The 23,500-nt window shown below is 34.6% G+C and overlaps 4 protein-coding genes across 6 annotated transcripts; 3 read left to right on the plus strand and 1 right to left on the minus strand.

The window, feature by feature from the left end:
- Positions 1–2,341: 2,341 nt before the first annotated feature.
- LOC111710822 (P17/29C-like protein DDB_G0287399) lies at positions 2,342–3,909 on the plus strand. The gene is made up of 2 exons (XM_023484970.1): positions 2,342–2,404; positions 2,878–3,909. Exons 1-2 carry the CDS (start codon positions 2,396–2,398, stop codon positions 3,811–3,813), a joined length of 945 nt encoding a protein of 314 aa, XP_023340738.1. The 5' UTR covers positions 2,342–2,395; the 3' UTR covers positions 3,814–3,909.
- A 2,788-nt stretch (positions 3,910–6,697) lies between these two features.
- LOC111710823 (P17/29C-like protein DDB_G0287399) lies at positions 6,698–8,314 on the minus strand. Its single transcript, XM_023484971.1, has 2 exons — positions 8,213–8,314; positions 6,698–7,729 (listed from the first exon to the last, which is right to left on the minus strand). The coding sequence occupies exons 1-2, from the start codon at positions 8,219–8,221 to the stop codon at positions 6,794–6,796; spliced, it is 945 nt and encodes a 314-aa protein (XP_023340739.1). The 5' UTR covers positions 8,222–8,314; the 3' UTR covers positions 6,698–6,793.
- Positions 8,315–10,401: 2,087 nt separating this feature from the next.
- Positions 10,402–12,617, plus strand: LOC111710820 (glycine, alanine and asparagine-rich protein). Its single transcript, XM_023484969.1, has 2 exons — positions 10,402–10,475; positions 11,294–12,617. Exons 1-2 carry the CDS (start codon positions 10,467–10,469, stop codon positions 12,524–12,526), a joined length of 1,242 nt encoding a protein of 413 aa, XP_023340737.1. The 5' UTR covers positions 10,402–10,466; the 3' UTR covers positions 12,527–12,617.
- A 1,636-nt stretch (positions 12,618–14,253) lies between these two features.
- On the plus strand, positions 14,254–20,572 carry LOC111710833 (uncharacterized). Of its 3 annotated transcripts, none has more exons than XM_023484991.1 (7): positions 14,254–14,343; positions 14,900–15,003; positions 16,948–16,969; positions 17,155–17,697; positions 17,991–18,068; positions 19,805–19,879; positions 20,361–20,572. In XM_023484991.1, the coding sequence occupies exons 2-7, from the start codon at positions 14,943–14,945 to the stop codon at positions 20,434–20,436; spliced, it is 855 nt and encodes a 284-aa protein (XP_023340759.1). In that variant the 5' UTR covers positions 14,254–14,343; positions 14,900–14,942; the 3' UTR covers positions 20,437–20,572. The 3 variants fall into 3 exon arrangements, with proteins under 3 accessions (XP_023340759.1, XP_023340757.1, XP_023340758.1); XM_023484989.1 differs by having other exon boundaries at positions 14,255–14,343; positions 17,065–17,697; XM_023484990.1 differs by lacking the exon at positions 14,254–14,343 and having other exon boundaries at positions 14,892–15,003; positions 17,065–17,697.
- The last annotated feature ends 2,928 nt before the right edge of the window (positions 20,573–23,500 follow it).

Genomic DNA, 23,500 nt, shown 5'->3' on the forward strand with positions numbered 1-23,500 from the left:
TTCATCAGATCATTAAGTAAGAAGTAAAATCTAAAAAAAATTGTAATTTGTTTTAAATTTTAGATAGGCTTTCAGGGCCGGTCTGCTATTTCAACTTTTAACTGTTGTTCTGTGTACGTAAAACAGTAACAAAAAATTCCCTGATTTTTTTCGTGGATTTTCTAAATTTTACAAAAATCGAAAAGTTTTGTAATCGTTTTTTAAAAATTCTGATCATCCATAAACCATCTATAAATGGGGCCATATGAGGTCCCACGCAAAATTAGGGCCCAATCGATTCAGCTTTTTGACAAACAGAAAGCCGAACAAGCAAAGTAGTATGTATATAGTTGCGAACAAAGATCTTAACAAAAATTTTCTATTTGATGTAAAAAAACTAAACACTTTGCTCAAACTTTAATTCTTTACATTTACAACTGTTTTTTAACTCTTTTCAAATTGTGATTGGTTTTATTCACAACGGTACCCTTGAGACCTTCGCCCGAGCACAAAATATAGAAATATATTTTCGTTTTTCAATCCAAAAAGGAAAGACAGCTAGTCAGAATTCAAGTTAGAAAAAGTACGAAATCTTTCTTCTTGCTAATCAGGATTGGGTTCACGAGACTAGATTATTAAGTGAGAATTAAAATTTTAGAAAAGGAATTGAGTCTTTGCCACAAACTCAAGTTTGCTAATAATACCTTTGATATCAGACTTTTTGATAAAAAGAATTTATAAAGTTTGAAATATCTAAGGTCTACGACATTTGGTTGCTAAGAAATATGGATTAAAAAATCAGAGTTTGTTGCAAAGACTTTATTTAGAGTTAATATAGAGACAATGTTTTAAAAACGTCAATGTGTTGCAAATCTTTTCCAAGAAAATGATCCTGCAAATTAAATGTAAAATGTTGAAAAAGATTTAAGCAAATATTGTTTATTTGATTTAAAAGAACTGAGCTGAAAACTTTTGAATGGGATATCCTTAATCTCGATCGGTTAATTAATCTGGAGATTAAAAACAAGAGGAGAACAAACATTATTTAATCTGGAGATTAAGAAAAAGAGGATATCAAGCATTGATCTCGATATCCGCCATCGTAAAAATTTCATCTATGATCACTTTCCTCATATTTTACTTTTCAAAACCTTATTTTCTAATGTCGTCGAAGAATATTAATATTTTTAACTTTTAAAACTGCTAGTTCAAATAGATTAAAAGAATATTAGACAATTAGAGTTTGAGGCAAATCTCTCAATCTGCACATCAACTAAATCAAGTAAATCTTTAGAGTTGACATGACAAATTCTAGGTTTGGAATTTCTGTCTTTAACAATAGAAGAAACATGGAGGAAACACTGATTTCTGGAGATATCAACGGCCGGAAGAAATAAAACATTTTTCACATATTTAACGTAAACCTTTGCAATATTTCACAAGGGCTAAACTTTTAATATAAACACATTATTTTGTAAAAGAATTTAATTGATTTTTAATTTCATAAAAAAACTCGTAATCTAAATATTTTCAATTTCATCCCTGTTTTCAGCTCAGATATGTCCTATTTTTGGCCTGGACTAAGATGGGGGGGGGCATGTAGCCTGGTTTATGAGATTGAAGGGGGAACTACTGCCAGAAAATTGCAACTAGTGAATTCTCATAAAACTAGAATATAAAAGATATTTGCAATAATTATGAAAGCTATTCTTTAGTCAGCTATTATGTATAAACATACATAATAGCTGACTAGTGGGGTCTCATAGACTCATGTACCTATAAACATATATAATAGCTGACTAGTGAGGTCTCTAGATTCATGTACCTATAAACATACATAATAGCTGACTAGTGGGGTCTCTAGACTCATGTACCTATAAACATACCTAATAGCTGACTAGTGTGGTCTCTAGACTCATGTATCTATAAACATACAAAATAGCTGACTAGTGGGGTCTCTAGACTCATATACCTATAAACATACATAATAGCTGACTAGTGGGGTCTCTAGACTCATGTACCTATAAACATACATAATAGCTGACTAGTGGGGTCTCTAGACTCATGTACCTATAAACATACATAATAGCTGACTAGTGGGGTCTCTAGACTCATATACCTATAAACATACATAATAGCTGACTATTCTAGGAAAAAGGGATTCTTAAAATATAGTTTAAACCCTTTAAAAACATGTCCGCTGAATTCCCGGTATTGCCCCTCTGGGTAAAGATGGCAACATGTTTAACACCCCCTCCCCCCCCCCACGCCACGCGAACCTAGCTTCTTACCCCGGCCCACCACGCGTTTGAATCCCCGTGTTGTGAACTTGACGTATTCTAGGTCTAGCCTGGAGTATAAAAGCAACAAATCTGTCCGAAACCTTCACTCGTCTTCAGTTTATTCTATCAGAATCATGAATAAGGTAAATCAACAACAAAAATGTATTTTTTATTCATTTTTGAATTCACGATCATTTTTAGATTTGCTCTAATCCTAAAGTTCAAAATTAACATTTTCTACTAATGAGCTGAAAACTTTAGAATTGGATACCCTTGATACCGATCATTGGATCTAAATATCCACTGGGGGCATTTTTGATTTCTATATTTGATATATTTTGATATATTTTTGTGGATATTCCTACTGGATTCTAACCAATGAAAGTTCTCTCAATAAATGTCAATCAAAATTTCAAATTTCCGGCTTTTGATTGGCTCTTTGTGATTTTGCATACACCACTCTGATCGTTGAATTTTAGATATTTTCTGTGATACAAACTAATATACATAGTACGAACTTGAATTAAATTAGCTCGATAATTCCTCTATTATTACCCTGAACCGTTCATTTAGTTGCGATTGATAAATATTAATCATAAAAAACTTCCCTTTTCAGTTTGTCCTTGTTCTGTTGGCTTCTCCTCTGTGTCTTGGTGCACCCCAAGAAGGATTTGGTGATGCTTCTGCTCAGGAGATCGCAGAAATCCGTGCCGGTACATACCTTGAAACATTTGATGAGAACCCACAGTACAGCTTCAACTATAAAGTGGCTGATGACACTGAACAGACCTACATGGCAATGAATGAGGACAGGGCCGGTGACCAAGTGACCGGCAGCTACCAATATGTTGACCCTCTTGGATCCCTGATTATTGTATCCTACACTGCAGGACCCATGGGATATACTGAGACAAGAGAAGTTAAGGAAGGATTTGTCCAGATCCAGCAAAGACCAGCCAAGCAGTCTTCATCAAGCTCTTCTTCCTTCAATGGAGCCAGCAGTGGTTCATCCTTCAGCGGATCAAGCGGATCATCATTTAACGGAGGATCTTCCTTCAACTCAGGATCATCCTTCAATGGAGGATCTTCCTTTTCTTCCAATACTGGATCCTCTTCTTCCATCTCTTCTAATGATATTGTTAATGCTGTTGTCTCCCAGGTTCAACCTCTTATCTCACAAACTGTATCCTCTGCTGTATCTGGATCCAGACGAACATCTGCTCCTGCTCCTCTTGTTGTTCCTGCAGCTCCCCTCTCCACCACTGTTTTCTCCAACAATGCCAACTCTGACAGCATTGTATCCCAAGTTGTTTCTAACATTGCACCCCTAGTTTCCCAGACTGTATCCTCAGCTGTATCTGGATCAAACCTTAACTCTGGATCCAGATTCCAGGCTAGCCGACCTGCTCCTATTCCCGCCCCACGTGCCCCCCGTCCCGTCCAAGCATCAGCTTCTACTTCCAGAAATGTTGGCTCTGTTTCTGAACTGTTTGGTTCCGGAGGAGACTTCAACGTCAGATTCAACACTCCTAGCTTTAACATTGAGTATTAAACCCATTGTTTAACTAGACCCTCTTTCATTCTGGTGGTAACTCATGTATTTATCTATGTACTGTAATTATGATTAAATAAATTATTGCAAGCTTTATACTTTATTACATTATTGCAAGGCTGTTCTCAGTTTTTTTTTCTGTAAAACTATTGTGAAAACCGAAGGTTTTTTTCTTATGAATGATACTTGACCTATATGAAGATTGCTTCACTGCAAATATCTGTTTAGATTTTTACCGTAAAATATCAATGTTTTATCACTATGGAAGAGTTTTTTCTTTATAATGATAGATCATTCTACATTGTAAACGTTAGTTCATTTAGCTCTGAGAATTTTGATTTTAGACTAAAAAGTAAATAATTATTTATTTATGAAATTTAACAAAAACATACAAAATAAAGTGTTTCAGGAGAAAATGAAGGCAAAGGCTACATGTTGAATCTGCAAATACTGACTAATACAGTGATAACCAGAAAACTCTGGAATAGGAAGTTGACTTTAAAGGGAGTGTTCGCGAAAAATGAAAGGGGGTATAGGTTTACTGCGAAAAATAAGCGCTTTTGATCGCTTCTAGTCTTATTTCTGATGTGTCTTTAAGGAGAAAATTGTTAAAAACGACTCACACCGAAGAACGCAGCGTCCATACAAATTCAGAAAGTTGCAACATTCAACTTGGATCGTAAAATAATCCATTTAATTCCAAACAAATCATTCAGATAATACGAATAATAGTCATCGATTATTTTATATTATATTTTATAGTATTTTAGATTTTCTTTTTAAATAATATTTCGCTGGCGCTGGATTTTCGAACATTCCGTGAAAATATGAAAATGTCGTCTTCATTATCAAAAATTCTCGAAACAAAACATGTTTTTAAAAGAAACTCTCAGATCATAAAAATACAAACTATTTACTAGGTTTACCCTTAAAGGATGAGATGAAAAGACGACTTGAAACTCTTTAAATATAACGATCCCAAGTTTGAATTAAGTCTTTTGCTTTAAATGTCGTCTAAAACTGTCTTATTTAATGATTTGGCAAAGAACAAAATAAGTTTTTAATTGTATACATGATAAGTATAAATCTTTAATCTTTATATTAAAGCTCTTTGCTCAGATTCTGAAATATATTAAAAATTCTTTAATTTGAAGCTGATTCTTTAAATATATATCTATATCCATATATAAATTTGGCTTGTCTGTTTGTCTGTTTGTGTCCAAAAAACGTCAAAACGGCTGAACCGATCGGGCCCAAATTTTTTGTGGCACATCACGTGACCACAGGGAAGGTTTAGGAATGATAAAATTTTTTTTAAAAATGTGTTTTAAAGGTTTTTAATTTTGTAAAAAAAATTAAATTCTTAAAAATCCGCGAATTATTTTTTTAAATCCAATCCAATCCAACTTGCACCAGTACTAAAGTTTTCATTTTTATATTAAAAAAGATTGTAGCCGTTCTTTCTTAACTAAAACAAAACTTGACAACTTTTCATATTTGGTAACGAAGTTAGTTTATTATCTTCAATTTTTAATGGTGTTAACGGTAGAAATATGAGATATTCGTTTAGGACCATATGTAGTAAATGCCGTACTATTAAAAGTTCGTCCTATAACAAGGTATGATCTCAATTTGTATGTTTCAACAAAACTCTACACTGTAATCAAAAAGGAGTTCTGGTTCTAACTAACTGTATTTGAGGTGAATATGTTACAAGTTAAAGTTAATAGACATAATTACAATTTCTATGTTGTTATCTATATCACATAATTAAGGTGATCATGTTACGTATTACAGCACAGTTGAAACAGGCGCATTTAGATGTGCGTATTTATAGGATTAGCGAGGATCGATATAACGTAATAAAGCTATCTCCACACATGTTTATAAGTTGAATATGCATATTAAAAGAGTTTAAGCTAATTATGCTACCTATTCATTTAAAATGCAGTTCAAATGAATAATGTTTTTTCTACGTAGAAGTTTACTAACATAGATAATTGATAATGTACAACGTACTGCAAATTTACAGAATATCGTATAACACAATACTTATTACAAATGGATATTTATTAAACATATATCTTTTAATTGATAACTCTTCAAATGTTGTCTTTTCAATCAAAATTCCAGGAAATCCACGGAAAATGTTTTTAAACAATCATTTTACATGTTACATCATTTACATGTTACATTTTACAAAGAATTTACGCTGTTACTATGAAAGTATATAAAGGTCTCAAAGTTAAAGTTATCAAAAGAATCTTAACATTTACCCCATAATACTGCACTCTCGGTTCAAACATGTTACCTAGCCGGTCTCTTCCTTTAAACCATAAAATTGTTACTTTATAAAGGCATTCATCTTCGTTTGTTCTTTGTTCGTTTTTGGTTCATGAACAGATCTTTTGGCAAGTTTAAGATTCAATTTTATACTCTAAAGATAAAAGTATAAATTGTAGAATGAAAATGTTATCCTTTATGTGTAACCTAGTAGGAAAATTTCCTTCTTTTGAGAAAAAAATTGAGAATTTGCAAGTAATTTTCAGAATCATTTTATTAAATAATTTGCTTGGTAACCCAGCTTTGCATGAAAACTTAACTCCTGATTTCATTCAACTTAGAATTGTTAAACCAAGCTAAGAACATTCATGTTGTACTACCGAGTCTCCCAATCAAAATTTGAGGCAAATCAGTCAAGAAGTTCCTGAGTTGTGATCGGAGATAAAAAAAACGACAATCAAAGATTACTACTTTAGTCTTTATATAAAGACTGGGTTGGGAACCCAACTTTGCTTGGGCATTAAACCTATGACCAAATTTAGAATTCTTAAACCATGCCAACAAGTTTTATTTTTTTATTAATATATACTAAAGAAAAGTGTAAAGCTTGCAATAATTTATTTAATCATAATTACAGTACATAGATAAATACATGAGTTACCACCAGAATGAAAAAGGGTCTAGTTAAACAATGGGTTTAATACTCAATGTTAAAGCTAGGAGTGTTGAATCTGACGTTGAAGTCTCCTCCGGAACCAAACAGTTCAGAAACAGAGCCAACATTTCTGGAAGTAGAAGCTGATGCTTGGACGGGACGGGGGGCACGTGGGGCGGGAATAGGAGCAGGTCGGCTAGCCTGGAATCTGGATCCAGAGTTAAGGTTTGATCCAGATACAGCTGAGGATACAGTCTGGGAAACTAGGGGTGCAATGTTAGAAACAACTTGGGATACAATGCTGTCAGAGTTGGCATTGTTGGAGAAAACAGTGGTGGAGAGGGGAGCTGCAGGAACAACAAGAGGAGCAGGAGCAGATGTTCGTCTGGATCCAGATACAGCAGAGGATACAGTTTGTGAGATAAGAGGTTGAACCTGGGAGACAACAGCATTAACAATATCATCAGAAGAGAAGGAAGAAGAGGATCCAGTATTGGAAGAAAAGGAAGATCCTCCATTGAAGGATGATCCTGAGTTGAAGGAAGATCCTCCGTTAAATGATGATCCACTTGATCCGCTGAAGGATGAACCACTGCTGGCTCCATTGAAGGAAGAAGAGCTTGATGAAGACTGCTTGGCTGGTCTTTGCTGGATCTGGACAAATCCTTCCTTAACTTCTCTTGTCTCAGTATATCCCATGGGTCCTGCAGTGTAGGATACAATAATCAGGGATCCAAGAGGGTCAACATATTGGTAGCTGCCGGTCACTTGGTCACCGGCCCTGTCCTCATTCATTGCCATGTAGGTCTGTTCAGTGTCATCAGCCACTTTATAGTTGAAGCTGTACTGCGGGTTCTCATCAAATGTTTCAAGGTATGTACCGGCACGGATTTCTGCGATCTCCTGAGCAGAAGCATCACCAAATCCCTCTTGGGGTGCACCAAGACACAGAGGAGAAGCCAACAGAACAAGGACAAACTGAAAAAGGAGAACATATATTTATAAATGATTTAATAAATTCTGCTGGATACTTTATAGATTCTTTTAATCAACAAATTTTAAACTTGTGTCTCTTGCTGAAATTAGAGTTGATATGAAAACATTGAGAATTTTTGCGAGTGAGTGAATATGAATTTTATAGATCTAAATCTGAGCAGTGTTAACAAATTATCTATATATACATAAAGTAGTAATGTCTGTTTGTTAGTTTGTTTGTTTGTTTGTCCGATCATTCCTCAGGAACCCATATACCGATTTACCTCAAATTTTGATTAGGGAACTCATTCAAAGCATGGGAATGTTGCTAGCCAGGTGTAAAAGATGTTAGTTTAATAGGTTGGCTTTTGGACGAGAGTTTAGTTTTCAGTCTAAGTTAGTTCCCAAGCAAGTCATATATATTGAGGCACACATCATGAACAAAACATTATGTTTGGATAGAATTGAACGTTTGTATTTATCTACCTTATACATGTTGTTGACTGAACTAACTGAAGAGGAGTGAGTCTAGAGAATAAATCTGTTGCTTATATACCCCTCAACCAGGGACTGTAACGCCGGATATTTCGGAGATTTCATCATGAGGAATGTGGTGTCTGAAAGATGGGTCACTGTTTATACTGTTCCTTGTTTGAGAAAGAAAATTATAGTCTTATTGTTTATATATGTAGTGCACAAATAGTTTTTTATTGAGAATTTTGTGCACTTTTTGATTGTCAGTTAAACAGAGTAGACATCTATTCCATGGTTTAATTTTTTATCAAATATGTTCTTTTAAAAACTCTCAGAATGCAACAGATATTTCAAACATACAGTGGGACCCATAAAATTGTAGAATCAAAAGACGACATTTGAACTCAAATTATGATTTAAAATATAGTCCAAAGAACGATAACATGCAGTGTACACAAACTCATTTTACTTCATAGCTTGATTTTCGAACTACTGTTAAAACTATTTAAATATTTATATATGTGAATAGAGAAGTATTGATTTTAGCACCCTTTCTTGCAAATAATTTGAGTTTGTAACTGTTGCTAAGACAGTCGCTAGTTTTAAATATTTTAAAATATTTTCAAATGTTGGCGGATTTTTCTTTTCGAATTGGCGCATTTTAAAAAATCCAACTTTGTTCCAGGAATTTGTTTTCAATTTTGACGGTTCATAAACCATTCCTGGGCTCATTAAAGGTCCCACAAAAAATGTGGGCCTGATCGGTTCAACCGTTTTGACATTTATCGGTTACAAACAAACAAGCAAACACCAAGACAAGCAAAGATTTATATAGATAAAAATCTAAATTTAATTTTTAAAGAATCTGATCGTCTATTTCGTCATATTTCAATTGTAAATATTTTATTTCATGGGAACCGAGCTTCGCCTGGAAACTAAACTTTCCTTTGCAAATTTAGAATTTAGAATTTAAACTAACTTAGAACATTCCCATAGTTTTACCGAGTTCTCCTGAGTTATGATCAGACAAAAAAACAAATAGACAAACAGTGATTGTGTAAAAAAATTTATAAATACCTTAAAAATTCACCTAAATATTTGTTGCTTTGGCGGAATATTATGTCCCTTAACTGTCCCTTGTGATGGAAAAATAGGATAACGTGTTCTGCTCTATAAAAGATCAGTAATTATACGTCGTGGAAAAGTTTTATATGTCTCAATTGAATTCTAAAGAATTTGTCCACAACACTGCATACTCAGTTTAACTAAATTACATAGCCAGTCTGTCCCTTTAAGTAATTTAAAATCTATTTGAGAAGCTTGCTAGTAATAGGCAAAAGAAAGAATAAAAAGAAGAATACGAATAAAATACTATAGCTACTGTTAACATGTAACCGAACAACAGTATTTACTAAAATGCATAATGCAGGACTTTTCCACGGAATCAATAAATATAACGCGAAAACACGATACAAGACACTTTATTGAATAATAAAATGAGAAATGTGGTTAATTGGTAAACTCTATATACAGCTAGCTGAACATCTTGGTCACAACGATCAGCTCCACCTCCTCTCAAGCTTGTTCGTACACGACTGCCTTTACTTTCTCCTCCCCCTAACCATCTAGGTCAGTTTCTTGACCCTAGTTATTATATGAATTATTATGAATTATAGAATTATATGAATTTGAATATATAAGTAAGATAAGAAGGACAAAACGACAAGAAAAATTAATAATAACCCCCCCCCCCAAAAAAAAGCACCCAAACTATTAAAGCTATTGGTTTATTTTTTTCAATGAGCTGGCCTTTAAAAATTTGACTATGAACAAGCCTTTGAACTCTTTACCTATACTCTAAGGTCTTTTTCTAAGGCCCCTCCCCCCTTTACACACAGGCTCTACATAGATTCAGACCCCACAGCTTTAATAGGGTTTACCTTTATCATACTTATCAAACTCCACCAATCAGCTACGTCTATATTAACCTAAATTAAGATTTAATACAATTTTAGGTCAGAAAACCCTTCGGTCATTTTCCTGTAGATCGGATAACGAGACACCCCTCTAAATATTTCCATGTTCCAGAAATTAAGAAGCTCTATAAAAGTTGTCAATCTGTAAATTATATTTGTTGTGTGCAAAATGCATCCCATTGTTTAGGCTTATAAATCTTTCTGTGTATATATATTTGTTGTATAAACTGTATATAAGCAGGAGACCAGAATCCAACCCTTACTCTTCATTCCTCCCTCCAGTCAACAACATGTTTAAGGTGCTCAATCTTCAGGATTTGGGTTTATTTCAACATTTAAAGAGACTGTTAGCGTAACTTTAAAAGACCTTACTTTCGGAGATTACAATGCCCGGTTTAAAACGGTGCACTTAAAACCTGTCTCAGCTCAAAAATGTGGAAGATAGTGTTCTTTTCATAGGCTCAAAAGTGTTTAATTCTGCTCAAGTCTATATGTTTTCCTAAAATAGAAAGGCGCAAGTTACTTTTGTAGAGAACCCACAATCTTGATCAGAAAATCAAAAAGTTGCTTAAAAAATAAATATTGGTTGATGGCCTCCTGAAACACTGATATCTATACATACTTTGCTTGTCGGTCTGTTTGCGCTTGTCTAAATAATAAAAAAAGACATTCAAATATATATATTTTGCGTATAGCCAGCCAAACGGCTGGACCGATTGGGCTGATATTTTTTGTGAACAATCATGGGTGACCGGGGTTGTTTTAAAAAAAAATGTTTTCCATGGGCAACGCCGGGCCCTTCAGCTAGTATCTTTTAAACGTCAAAATGGCTACACAGATCGGGCCCAATTATTTCATGGCAGCTCATCACCCGGAAAAACTCATTGCTCGGATAAAAACGTCTACAATCATAATTTTTGGAAATCCACCAAAAAAAGAAAAATCCGCTAAAAATTTGAGAATGATAAAAATGGGTGATGTATTTAGATGTTTCCACTTAGATATCAAAGATACGGTTATTTTTGCGATTAAACTGTCAATTTTGATCTTAGGCTAATTACAAAACTTTAATCAATCAATCAATCAGTACGACATAAGTACAATTTACTCTTTTCAGTCTGTCCTTGTTCTGTTGGCTTCTCCTCTGTGTCTTGGTGCACCCCAAGAAGGATTTGGTGATGCTTCTGCTCAGGAGATCGCAGAAATCCGTGCCGGTACATACCTTGAAACATTTGATGAGAACCCACAGTACAGCTTCAACTACAAAGTGGCTGATGACACTGAACAGACCTACATGGCAATGAATGAGGACAGGGCCGGTGACCAAGTGACCGGTAGCTACCAATATGTTGACCCTCTTGGATCCCTGATTATTGTATCCTACACTGCAGGACCCATGGGATATACTGAGACAAGAGAAGTTAAGGAAGGATTTGTCCAGATCCAGCAAAGACCAGCCAAGCAGTCTTCATCAACCTCTTCTTCCTTCAATGGAGCCAGCAGTGGCTCCTTCAATGGGGCTAGCAGTGGCTCCTTCAATGGGGCTAGCAGTGGTTCATCCTTCAGTGGAGCTAGCAGCGGCTCATCCTTCAATGGAGCCAACAGTGGCTCATCCTTCAATGGAGCCAGCAGTGGCTCCATCAATGGAGCTGGCAGTGGCTCATCCTTTAATGGAGCTGGCAGTGGCTCATCCTTCAATGGAGCCAGCAGTGGCTCATTCTTCAATGGAGCCAACAGTGGCTCATCCTTCAATGGAGCCAACAGTGACTCATCCTTCAATGGAGCTGGCAGTGGCTCCTCCTTCAACGGAGCTAATAGCGGCTCTTCCTTCAATTCCGCCTCTTCTTCAAATAAAGGATCTTCTACATTTTCCTCCGGCTCAGCTTTATCTTCAAATACTGGTTCCTCCAGTCAATCATCCTCCTTCTCTGATGATATTATCTCTTCTGTGGTGTCCCAAGTTCAACCCCTCATCTCCCAAACTGTATTTTCAACCATTTCTGGTTCAAGTCTCCCTGCTGTAACAACTGCTCGCCCCCTATCCGTTCTTCCAGCAGCTCCTGCAGTCACTGAAGGAGCAATTTCTGAAGATATTATTTCTCAAGTTGTTGCTCAGTTATCTCCGCTAGTTTCCCAGACTGTATCCTCAGCTGTATCTGGATCAAACCTTAACTCTGGATCCAGATTCCAGGCTAGCAGACCTGCTCCTGTTCCCGCCCCACGTGCCCCCCGTCCCGTCCAAGCATCAGCTTCTGCTTCCAGAAATGTTGGCTCTGTTGCTGAACTGTTTGGTTCCGGAGGAGACTTCAACGTCAGATTTAACACACCTAGCTTTAACATTGAGTATTAAACCTTATTATTTGTGAATTTGATGTGAACATTTATTTGTATCAAAAATCAAATATATATCTTTTAAATTCGAATAAATTTTGAGAATACTATGCAAAAAAAAACTTTAGAGAGTGGCTTGCTTTTCGATTTCGATTAGTCATTGTCAAAGGTTAAAAAGCCATTTTACAAATGGAGGGTCACTTGATTGAATTACGCCTACTGTCCGTTTAACTGTATCAACTTTGAGATACAAATGTGATATTTAGGCTTTGACAAGAAGTTAAATCGGGCTCCGGAAGAAAGTGCTGGCGTCCAATATATAATCTGATAAACCGACATTACCCGGTCAGAGTCAGAGATTATCTTTATTTTTTTCAGAATTTTTTCCTCAATTATTGTTTTAAAATCATGTCTTACAATACAATGTGACTTTTTTTACATGGTGTCCAATGAAAGGGAGTGTATCTAGGGGCATGCCTCATTCACATCAGTTTCAAATCTTAATCTGATCAATTGTGAAAGCAATTGTCGTTTTTCAAATAATCAGTTTTCAAAAACATTTTTAACATGGATGTCTAATTCATACTTTAGATAAAGCTTTCAACCTTTGTGCATCTGACACGGAACTATTGCGTGTATAGTCCCTTAGATTGTGAAATTAAACCTTGATTGAAATATTTCAAATTGTTATTTGTTTTCCACAATTAGTTTTATTCAATTATTCAGACTTGATAAGAAGGTTGGATTGCTCATTCCGCTCCGGTTATTGGAAGAAAAATATTATTTTGGTTTCAGTGAGTTTATTTATAATTTTTTCAAACTAAAGAATTCGAATAAGCGTGGGAATAAAGTGTCATGTTTTTATTCTTAAATAGTTACTTTTATTAAGTTCCAAATATTTTACTTCACCTTCATTTTCTGAAAGAAGCTTTAAATGTAAAGTCAAGGTGTGCAGATTTTTAATCAGCATGAGACAAAGAACGTTTATCAATCGGAGTTATTCAGAATTCAATATCTTTTAAGAAACGACGATTTCATTGTCACGGTTCCTCAGATAGATACAGTTGTAAATCAGGCATACTATATACTTTAACATTGAGGGTCATTTGAAAACACAGAGTCCCTTTAATGCACCACAGCTATTGATGAACACTGTTTTAATACATTCAAGGACATTGTTTAGAGGTTTAGAGGTTTAGAGGTTTAAAGGTTTATAGGGTTAGAGGTTCAGAGGTTTAGCAAAATCGGATTTTGCTAATGTTACCCATCTCAAATTCTTTAAGTGCACATTTTAATCCAAAAAATGTGTTGGCAGCGTTTTTATAAAGTCAAGGTTTTTGCTTGGGAGGGTTTCACGCTAATCTGAGATGTCTGACACAGTCAAAATAAACCTAAAAAACGGATAAATACAGTAGTTTCAAGGGTTGAAAACATGTAAATGAAACATATATGAGAGGTTTCGTGATTTTCTGATGGAAAAATTCAAGTGTAACGAAGACGACTGTTTAATTTAAGTTTGTATTGTTAACAAGCTTTTTCGAATTACAAGTTTTCAAGTAATTAAAGAAAAGGGTTTTAAATCGACAGATGTACTCTTTGTTGCCATGTTAATGTGAATTTGCTATTAAAATTTAAATCAAAAGTTGTCTTCATTGTATTGATATACTTTGCGAAGACGACCGTATATAAATCTTGATTCGGTCACTAATAATTAAAGTATGAAAAAATGTTTATATTTAGAAATTTTCAAAACTCTCATGACAAGAGAAAAATGGTGTTGATGCTTTATCTACATAAGAGCCCACTAAACTTTTAGCAAAAACCTGGAAATCGAAGGTAACAGTTTGAGTTGACATGCCTTGTAACAATTGAAAGAGACACCAACAAAGCCCAAAACTTAAGACAGGGTATCGTTATGAAAACCAGTTTTAAAACCCGGGTTTTACGAATGGGGTTAGGCAGTTTTGTGAATATCAGTAGATGTAATAGACTATCAATATTTTTGCTATGAAAAATTATTTTATTCAGTTTGTTTATATTCTCCATTTTTGTCGAATCTCTAAAATCAAAATCTACAAAATGTTAAGACCCCAAAAAGAAAACTCGAGAGTTTTGTTCAACGATACGCTTTTAAATTTCGGGCTCTGTAAATCCTCTTCTATTAAATTTAGTTAAATATCAATGAAAAAATATATATATTTATGAGAAAAAACAACATTTTTTTTAGACAATTACATTTCTCTGAGTTTCTCCGAATCTGTTTCCCAAAACTCAGTTTTGTTCAATGTACTGTCTTAAGTTTCTACCGTGGTATACATTTCGATAAACAACGAATAGAACCAGTTTTGAGTACACCCTTTGTTTACAAACAAATAATATCCTAGTTGTTCAGTGTTGGGTCAGCTGAGAGGGTGTCTAGAGGAACTGGGTTCAGAATGAAGACGAGATTTATCTGTTCTCTGCTGGTGATACAGTTTACTACAGCGGAAATTCCAGGTAATTTAGATTTAAAATATCTATAAAGATTGTAACTATTTTTATGAAATTTAAACTACAGGGTTACGTATACAAAATGGGACTTAAATGGCTACCTAAAAAGTAAAACTTATTGAATAATTTTGCCTTTAAAGGGAGAATGGATGATTTCATAATTTTGTCCAATTTACAATAGTACTCCTGATAAAACGTTGTCTTAAAAAGTAATAAATATAATTCCATGTTTTGTTTTTGAAAACTATTTATTTTCATTTGTGGTTTCTCCCTAAAAGTGACTTGCGCATTTATTGTTTATTAGAAAGAATGGAATAATTATCAGAATTAAACACTTTTTTCGAGTCAGAAAACCGACGTTCTCATTTTTAATCGGATTAAAGTTTGAAAGGTACTTGAAATCACTTTCACAGTTCCTTCCTTTAATATGTCATCTCCATATTCCACACTCCTAATTAGAGATTTACTATTAATCAGACGACTTTACAATCTAATTTTACAAATATGATTGACGACACGAAAATCCTAGTTCTGCCTTTTTTCGGCATTTGAATTTGCTTGAGATACATATGAAAAGTAGAGTGATGAACTGTCAATTTATTCTGGGTCTTTCTGAATATGTCGTCTACTATAAGTTAGCAAAGAACGAAATAAGTTTCTAGTTTCAGGAAATCAAAAACTGAATGAAAAAAAATCGTTTATGTAGTTTTATTAGACACAGATGTGTGGTTTGTAATACAGTGTGTCCAAGTATGGGATTTTTAAAACTTCTAAAAAAGTGGTTTATTGTCGAGTGTGAAATATAGTACAATTGTTTATCGAATTCTATATTTTTGCAATTACAAATTATCAAAATAGATATTGATATTACAAGCTGGGCAAAACTATACAAGACACAAGTTTAGAAAAAAATGGGGTTTTGTGTACTTATTCTTAAAAACAGGCTTTTTTTCCAGTGCTTCCTTTGGTTACTTTCTTATTTTTGGTTTATATTTTTCCTTTTGAAATCGAGGTTTCGTGATATAAGTTGGTTAAGTGTCTATAATTATATCTAGTCAGAGCTGGGAACTTTAGAATGGTGGATATCAGGATTTATGCTTAATCCTCTCTTTCTGCTAATCTCGAGATTATGTTAGTCTCGAGATTAAATAATTAGATCAACGAATTTGATTCTAGGAACGTCAGATTTGTTCGTTTTCTTGACTGGAAGGGCACTCACTTGATTTCTCACACATTTATTTATTAATACATTAGTTAAAATTAGTTAGAAAAAGAATTCTCAAACGTATTATTACATATTTTTCATTTAAAAAATGGCCGACAACAAATTCTTTATTTGTTAGAAATTGCAGATTTCTCTCATGGGATAGAATTTATTTTCAAGGCTGTCAATGGTCAATACAATTTACGAACTATATTCCTGCACTCTCATTGAGAAAATATTGTACAGACATCCAAAGAGAGAGAAAAATAGTGGATTAAGAACTAAAATTAAAAGTTTCCACAATGGATATTCGGATTAAGCAGTCGGGATTAAAAGTTATCCAGTCTAAAGTTCCCAGCTCTGGGGTTATATCGTCCCCAAAGTACGTAAACTCCCCGACCACTATTTATAGAGAGAGCAGACTCTATAAGTGTCTACAAATATCTGGTCTGGGGTCTAAATTGAAATCTGGAATATTTCTTGATAATTCATTTAACATCCCCATAACATAAAAGTTTTTGAAATTTACTATAGTTGGAGAAAGAGTAGATCAAAAACTATTAAGTGCTGGTAATTTTTTTATTTTTGGGGGGAAACCTTATATTTTTTAATAACAGATAATACCTTAACTACTTTTGTTTGTATCTTAACAAATTAAAGACTGCACATTTTTCCCCGCTTTTCTCTAGTTTTTAAGTAAAATTACTTTTTTCACAGTTTTGTATTTTTTTTCTCTTTTTTTCCAGATGTCGAGCTTACAACATTTAGGAATGATATTCTATTTTACAAAGCAATTTAATTTTAATAATTCAAATAATTAAGTTTTGCATATTTAGTTATATAAATAGAATAAACCTTCTCAGTTCGAACCAATCTCTAGTGGAATCCCCTGCATTGGTTGGAGATATATCTAGCTCTCTCAAACCAGAGCTGAACTCGAGTATTACTATCCTGAAACCAGAGCTAAACTTGAGCACTGATATCCTGAACCCAGACTTTGATTCTGTCCCTAGTATCTTAAACCTGGAGCCGGAGCAAAATACCCAGAACCTCAACCCAGATTTGATTTCTAATAACATTGCTCCGACCTTGGATCATTCTAGCTCCGACAACCTAAACCCAAACCCAGAGAATGATTTTAACCCTTTTACCCTGTATCCGGATAGTCTGAACCCAAACCAAGACCAAACCGTAAAGAATTTAACATCCAACCAAACCAGTATAGAAATACAATCTCCAGAGATTTTAGACTCTTCTGATGATTCAACCGACCTTATTTCAACCATCTCCAGTAGTAGCGAAGGCCCACAGACTGAGAGAAATTACAAGGAGGTTGAAAACCAGACGGTTTCGGATAGCTCTGAGAGCAGGTCGGAGAATCAAAACTCAACTCTTCTCCCGGATTACGATGATCTGAACACTACAGAGAAAACTACTGAGTCGGAGGAGCTATTTCCAACCACGTCCTTTTCTCAGGATACTACTTCAAAGAGACGGTAAGTTGAATCATTAAACTTATTTTCATTTATTTTTTATTCTTGTTACTTTTTTCCAAAACTTTTTTATTTCTACTCATTTCTTTTTTTTTCCTCGCCTAATCTCCGTTTCCTACTTTTTTTCTACTTTTTTTCTACTGTTTTTCTGCTTTCTTTCCATTTTCTTTTATTTTGCTTATTTTTCTTTTCTTTTCATCTCATTCTTATTTTCTGCTAATATTTTTTTCTCAATATATATATTCATTTTCTAATTTTATAAATCCAATTTTTTTATTAAAAGTTTGAATGTTAAGTACGACTACTGACGCCTGGACCCTTCCACCTGTAATTCCAATAGAACCTGAAGATCCAGCTCAAAGTAAAAATAAAAGGTAAGTCTGGGGGTTGTTTAGCTAATTAAACTTATTAAAGGGACTTTAAGCATAATTTAAAATGACCCTCCATGCACAGATGGCAATGCCCGATTTACAACGGTACCCTTGAAAGCTTTGTCTGATCAAGTATAAATTAGAAATCTGTTTTTTTTTTCATTAAACTATTTCTCTGCAAAAGTAATTTGCACGCATTTCTTGCTGTTAAGAAGCCAAGGAGATTCTAACTTTTTTCATGTCAGAAAAACAACAGTATCTTCCACATTTTTAATCAGATTAAGGTTTCAAGGATACCGTTGTAAATCGGGCTTTGGCCCTCTTTGCATGGAGGTCATTTGATATTACGCTCACAGTCCCTTTAAAGAAGTGCTTATCAAAAGTGTACTCCAAGGTTAAAAGATTTATGTCCAGCTATAAAAAGGATTATTAAGGATATTTTCCCACCGGTTTATTACGGATTTTTGCCCAGATTTAGTAAGGATTTATGCTCAGGTGAAGGCAGGGTTAAGGAAGGATTTATGCCCAGGTTAAGGAAAGAATTATGCCGAGGTTAAGGAAAGATTTATGCCCAGGTTAAGGAAGTATTAATGCCCAGGTTAGGGAAGTATTTATCCCCAGGTTAGGAAAGGATTTATGCCTAGGTAAGGGAAAGATTTATGCCCAGGTTAGGGAAGGATGTATGCCCAGGTTAGGGAAGGATGTATGCCCAGGTTAGGGAAAGATTTATGCCTAGGTTAGGGAAGGATTTATGCCCAGGTTAGGGAAGGATGTATGCCCAGGTTAGGGAAAGATTTATGCCTAGGTTAAAGCAGGGTTTATCTCTGGGTTAATAATGGATTTATCCCCAGGTTTTGAAAAGATTGATGCCTAAGCAAATCCCAGAATAAGCAAGGTTTTATACCAAGATTAAAGAAGGATTTATTCCCAGGTTAAGGAACGATTTATGTCAAGGAACGATTTATGTCAAGGAAGAATTTATGCTCAGGTTAAGGAAGGATGTATGCCCAGGTTAAGGGAGGTTTTATGACCAGTTTAAGGAAGGATGTAAGCCCATGTTAAGGAAGGGTTTATTGCCCAGGTTAAAGAATTCATGCCCAGGTTAAGAAAGGATTTATGCCCAGGTTAAGGGAGGTTTTATGACCAGTTTAAGGAAGGATGTATGCCCATGTTAAGGAAGGATTTATGCCCAGGTTAAGGAAGGATTTATGCCCAGGTTAAGGAAGGATATATGCCCAGGTTAAGGAAGGATGTATGCCCAGGTTAAGGAAGTATTTATGCCCAGGTTAAGGAAGGATGTATGCCCAGGTTAAGGAAGGATTTATGCCCAGGTTAAGGAAGGATTTATGCACAGGTTAAGGAAGGATGTATGCCCAGGTTAAGGAAGGATTTATGCCCAGGTTAAGAAATGTATGCCCAGGTTAAGGAAGGATTTATGCCCAGGTTAAGAAATGTATGCCCAGGTTAAGGAAGGATTTATGCCCAGGATAAGGAAGGATTTATGCCCAGGTTAAAAAAGGATTTATGCCCAGGTTAAGAAAGGATTTATGCCCAGGTTAAGAAAGGATTAATGCCCAGGTTAAGAAAGGATTAATGCCCAGGTTAAGGAAGGATTTATGCCCAGGTTAAGGAAGGATGTATGCCCAGGTTAAGGAAGGAGTTATTTACAGGTAAAGGATCATGCCAAGGTTTGTTTTATGCCCAATTTCCAGATCAAATCAATATTTTCTCTTCTCTAGGTTAACCTTTATTCTGCTCGGAATATCTGGAGTTCTTGGTGTAGTTCTCGTTCTAACCCTGTTCTACTGTATCAGGTACCTAGAGCACAGTTACCCACAACAGATGAGACTTCAGAGACGAATTTACGAAATTTATTCAGTCATTTTTATAAATTTTATTGTTCCCTGCATTTTATGCAATAACAACTTCTTTCTTACTTTTTAAAAAGAAATGATTAATTGCCACAAACTCAAATTGCTAATCCCTATATCTTTGCAACCCAATATCGCTGACATTAGAATTTTCAAACTAACAGTTCTATTAAATTAAGTAATCAAAGTTTGAAATATCAAAGGTTTACACAATCTGAAATAGGAATCAGAAAATTTTAATTTTTTATTAATGAAAGACTTTTAAGACAAAAACTTATTTTTGAGACAGAATATATCAAATTCTATTCTTAAATTGTCATTTTCTAGAGTTAGTTTAACACAGTCATACAAGTCTCATGTTTCGTGGGTCACCCTGTATCTAAGAATCAGAACGTCGAACCATATTTTAAAAACTTTGCTCTAGGATGAGACAAACAAGAAAATCCCCAGGACCTGTAGGAAAAGTTGAACCTGCTGGGAAGATCGTCTCTCTGGCCTAGCCTAACCTAACTCGAACCTTGATAATTTTATGTAAAGTTAAAAATATATATGATTTTATATATTTATACATATCCTTGAGCTAGTATTAACGTTATTTTGTTAAATATATGATAATCTTAAGATGGAAAGAATTAATTTGCCCATTTTCTCTAATCTTTAATTGAAAAGTTACAAACTAAACTTGATTGGTCTAGAGATCAGAGCTTTAGTTAATTCTGTGCGCTTGATCTAGATATCATTGGTGGACACTTTTAAATTTAAGGATCAATGCTTGATCCCTCATTACAAGTCGATTCCTAGATCTGTAAAATCAATTCGATCAATGTTTGGAAACTCAAATTTTATGTTTTTATAAATTGCTCAATGTAATATTTCAATTGATTTCATTGTAGTTTAGAATTATCTTTCTATATTCTCAATCTTTCCTATTTCAGTTTCTCTTTCTAAACTCTTAACCCATCCTAGTTCAGTTTCTCTTTCTAAACTCTTAACCCATTCTAGTTCAGTTTCTCTTTTTAAACTCTTAACCCATCCTAGTTCAGTTTCTCTTTCTAAACTCTTAACCCATCCTAGTTCAGTTTCTCTTTCTAAACTCTTAACCCATTCTAGTTCAGTTTCTCTTTCTAAACTCTTAACCCATTCTAGTTCAGTTTCTCTTTCTAAACTCTTAACCCATCCTAGTTCAGTTTCTCTTTCTAAACTCTTAACCCATTCTAGTTAAGTTTCTCTTTCTAAACTCTTAACCCATCCTAGTTCAGTTTCTCTTTCTAAACTCTTCACCCATCCTAGTTCAGTTTCTCTTTCTAAACTCTTAACCCATCCTAGTTCAGTTTCTCTTTCTAAACTCTTAATCTATCCTAGTTCAGTTTCTCTTTCTAAACTCTTAATCTATCCTAGTTCAGTTTCTCTTTCTAAACTCTTAATCTATCCTAGTTCAGTTTCTCTTTGTAAACTCTTAATCTATCCTAGTTCAGTTTCTCTTTGTAAACTCTTAATCTATCCTAGTTCAGTTTCTCCTTCTATCCTATTAATCTATCCTAGTTTAGTTTCTCCTTCTATCCCCTTAATCTATCCTAGTTTAGTTTCTCCTTCTATCCACTTAATCTATCCTAGTTTAGTTTCTCCTTCTATCCCCTTAATCTATCCTAGTTTAGTTTCTCCTTCTATCCTCTTAATCTATCCTAGTTTAGTTTCTCCGTCTATCCCCTTAATCTATCCTAGTTTAGTTTCTCCTTCTATCCCCTTAATCTATCCTAGTTCAGTTTCTCTTATCCTCTCAATCCATTTCAGTTCAGTTCACCATCGGTGTTAGGTCAGGTTCTTTGTCAATCCTCTCAATCCGTCCAACTTTAGTTTCACCTTTTTTTCCTTTCAATCCTTAATATTCAAAGGGACCGTTCACTTATTTGGGTAATTTTAGGGTAAACTAAGCAGCCTATTTGATCTTGATTGGTAATAGTCTTACTTTTCAAAGACAACTGTGGCCGGAGATAAAGCCGATTTTTCGTTCAGAATTTGAGCGGAAAGGGACGGTCCCTCTCTATATTTGAGCGGAAAGGGACGGTCCCTCTCTATATTTGAGCGGAAAGGGACGGTCCCTCTCTATATTTGAGCGGAAAGGGACGGTCCCTCTCTATAAACACTATTTTTATGATTAAAAGGACTGATTTCCATCGGTAGCCTTTAAAACTTTCTTAGGTGGTCTTTATTTAGCCTGAAAAAAGAGTTTATTTTTTAAATTTCCTACATTGTTTTCCTGCAGTAGAAATGCGCAGATCACATTTGTAAAGAAAATACAATTGAAAATAATCAGTTTTCAAAATTAAAAACACGTATATCTTATTCATACTTGATCAAAAAAAGCCTTTATTTTTATTTTATCTATATAAAAAAACTAAAAAAAACTTGAACTTTATTAGCCTATTTGTGTTTGTGTATAACCACCATCCTTTACACCCTGTATTTTAATTTATCTATACATTAATCCCTCTGATCTCACCCTGCCACAGATCACCTGACAATCTCCTTCCTTCCAATCAACTCCTTACCTATCCAAAAACATAACGTATTTGATGTGTCTAATTATATTCAGTATAGTTAACTAACTTCGGGCCAACCACTCAAAACAACCTACCCTGGTTAGGCGGGTCCAAACTGCATAGTAAATTGTGATTGCTTATTCGTAATATCTCATCATGCTTTGTAGTTAAATACAAATATGAGAAATATGAAATATATGAAGGTTAATATTTGCAATCTATACACTACAGTATATGTTTTATTTACAGGTTACTGTTGCCTGATTGTAAGCCAGTACCCAGGGGGACTTAAAATTATGATTAAACAAAAAACAATTGAGAATTAAATCGTAATTTCACTTTATTTTGTGCAGATAGTGATGGGAAAAAACTTGGTTCGGTTTTAAAAAATTTAAAGGTTTTCGGTTTGACGGGTTTACAAAAATCCACTTGACTACAGAGTGCAGAAACCAGTATAGTTGTGTGAAAATTATCTGATTTCAAATATATTTGGAAATCCCAATTTCGTCATTTTCGTCTATAAACACATTTAACAACAGGGTTTTAAAAAAAACTTATCCATGGAAAATTATATTTTAAAATGTAGAAACTTAACAAGATTATAGTTATGTTCAGTTTACCACTTTTAATGATATAAGTTTACCAGAGTGGAAACCCAGCTTTGTCTGGAAATTTTCCATATAAAAGTCAACCAAGTAAAAACCTTTCCATGGTTCTAGGAGGTTCCCAAATCAAAATTTGAGGCAGATCAGTCCAGGGGCTCCTGAGTTATGATCAGACATCCAACCGACAGAGATTACTACTTTTATAATTTGTACTGGAATAGGGTAAAGTAGTCATGCGAGTTGGAATCCTGTACCCTACCTACGTCACAAAGCCCGTATCCGCTCACTGCGCTCTCCTCTGCGTCGTCCATAGGTGCTGGAATATGACGTCAGAGGGTACCAATCTTCCCCGTACCTTATCAAACCTTTAATTCGTGCGCAAGCTTCGTTGCGATACCTTATTGACTATTTTGGCTTTT

The sequence above is a fragment of the Eurytemora carolleeae genome, unplaced genomic scaffold (genome assembly GCF_000591075.1).
Source record: "Eurytemora carolleeae unplaced genomic scaffold, Eaff_2.0 scaffold988, whole genome shotgun sequence".
Lineage (NCBI taxonomy): Eukaryota > Metazoa > Arthropoda > Copepoda > Calanoida > Temoridae > Eurytemora > Eurytemora carolleeae.

Coding starts and splice junctions, on each gene's coding strand:
- LOC111710833 (XM_023484989.1), top strand. CDS start 14,943: ATGAAGACGAGATTTATCTGTTCTCTGCTGGTGATACAGTTTACTACA. Junction 18,069..19,804: donor GCTCAAAGTAAAAATAAAAG/GTAAGTCTGGGG, acceptor TCTCTTCTCTAG/GTTAACCTTTATTCTGCTCG. Junction 19,880..20,360: donor ACCCTGTTCTACTGTATCAG/GTACCTAGAGCA, acceptor ACTTTGCTCTAG/GATGAGACAAACAAGAAAAT.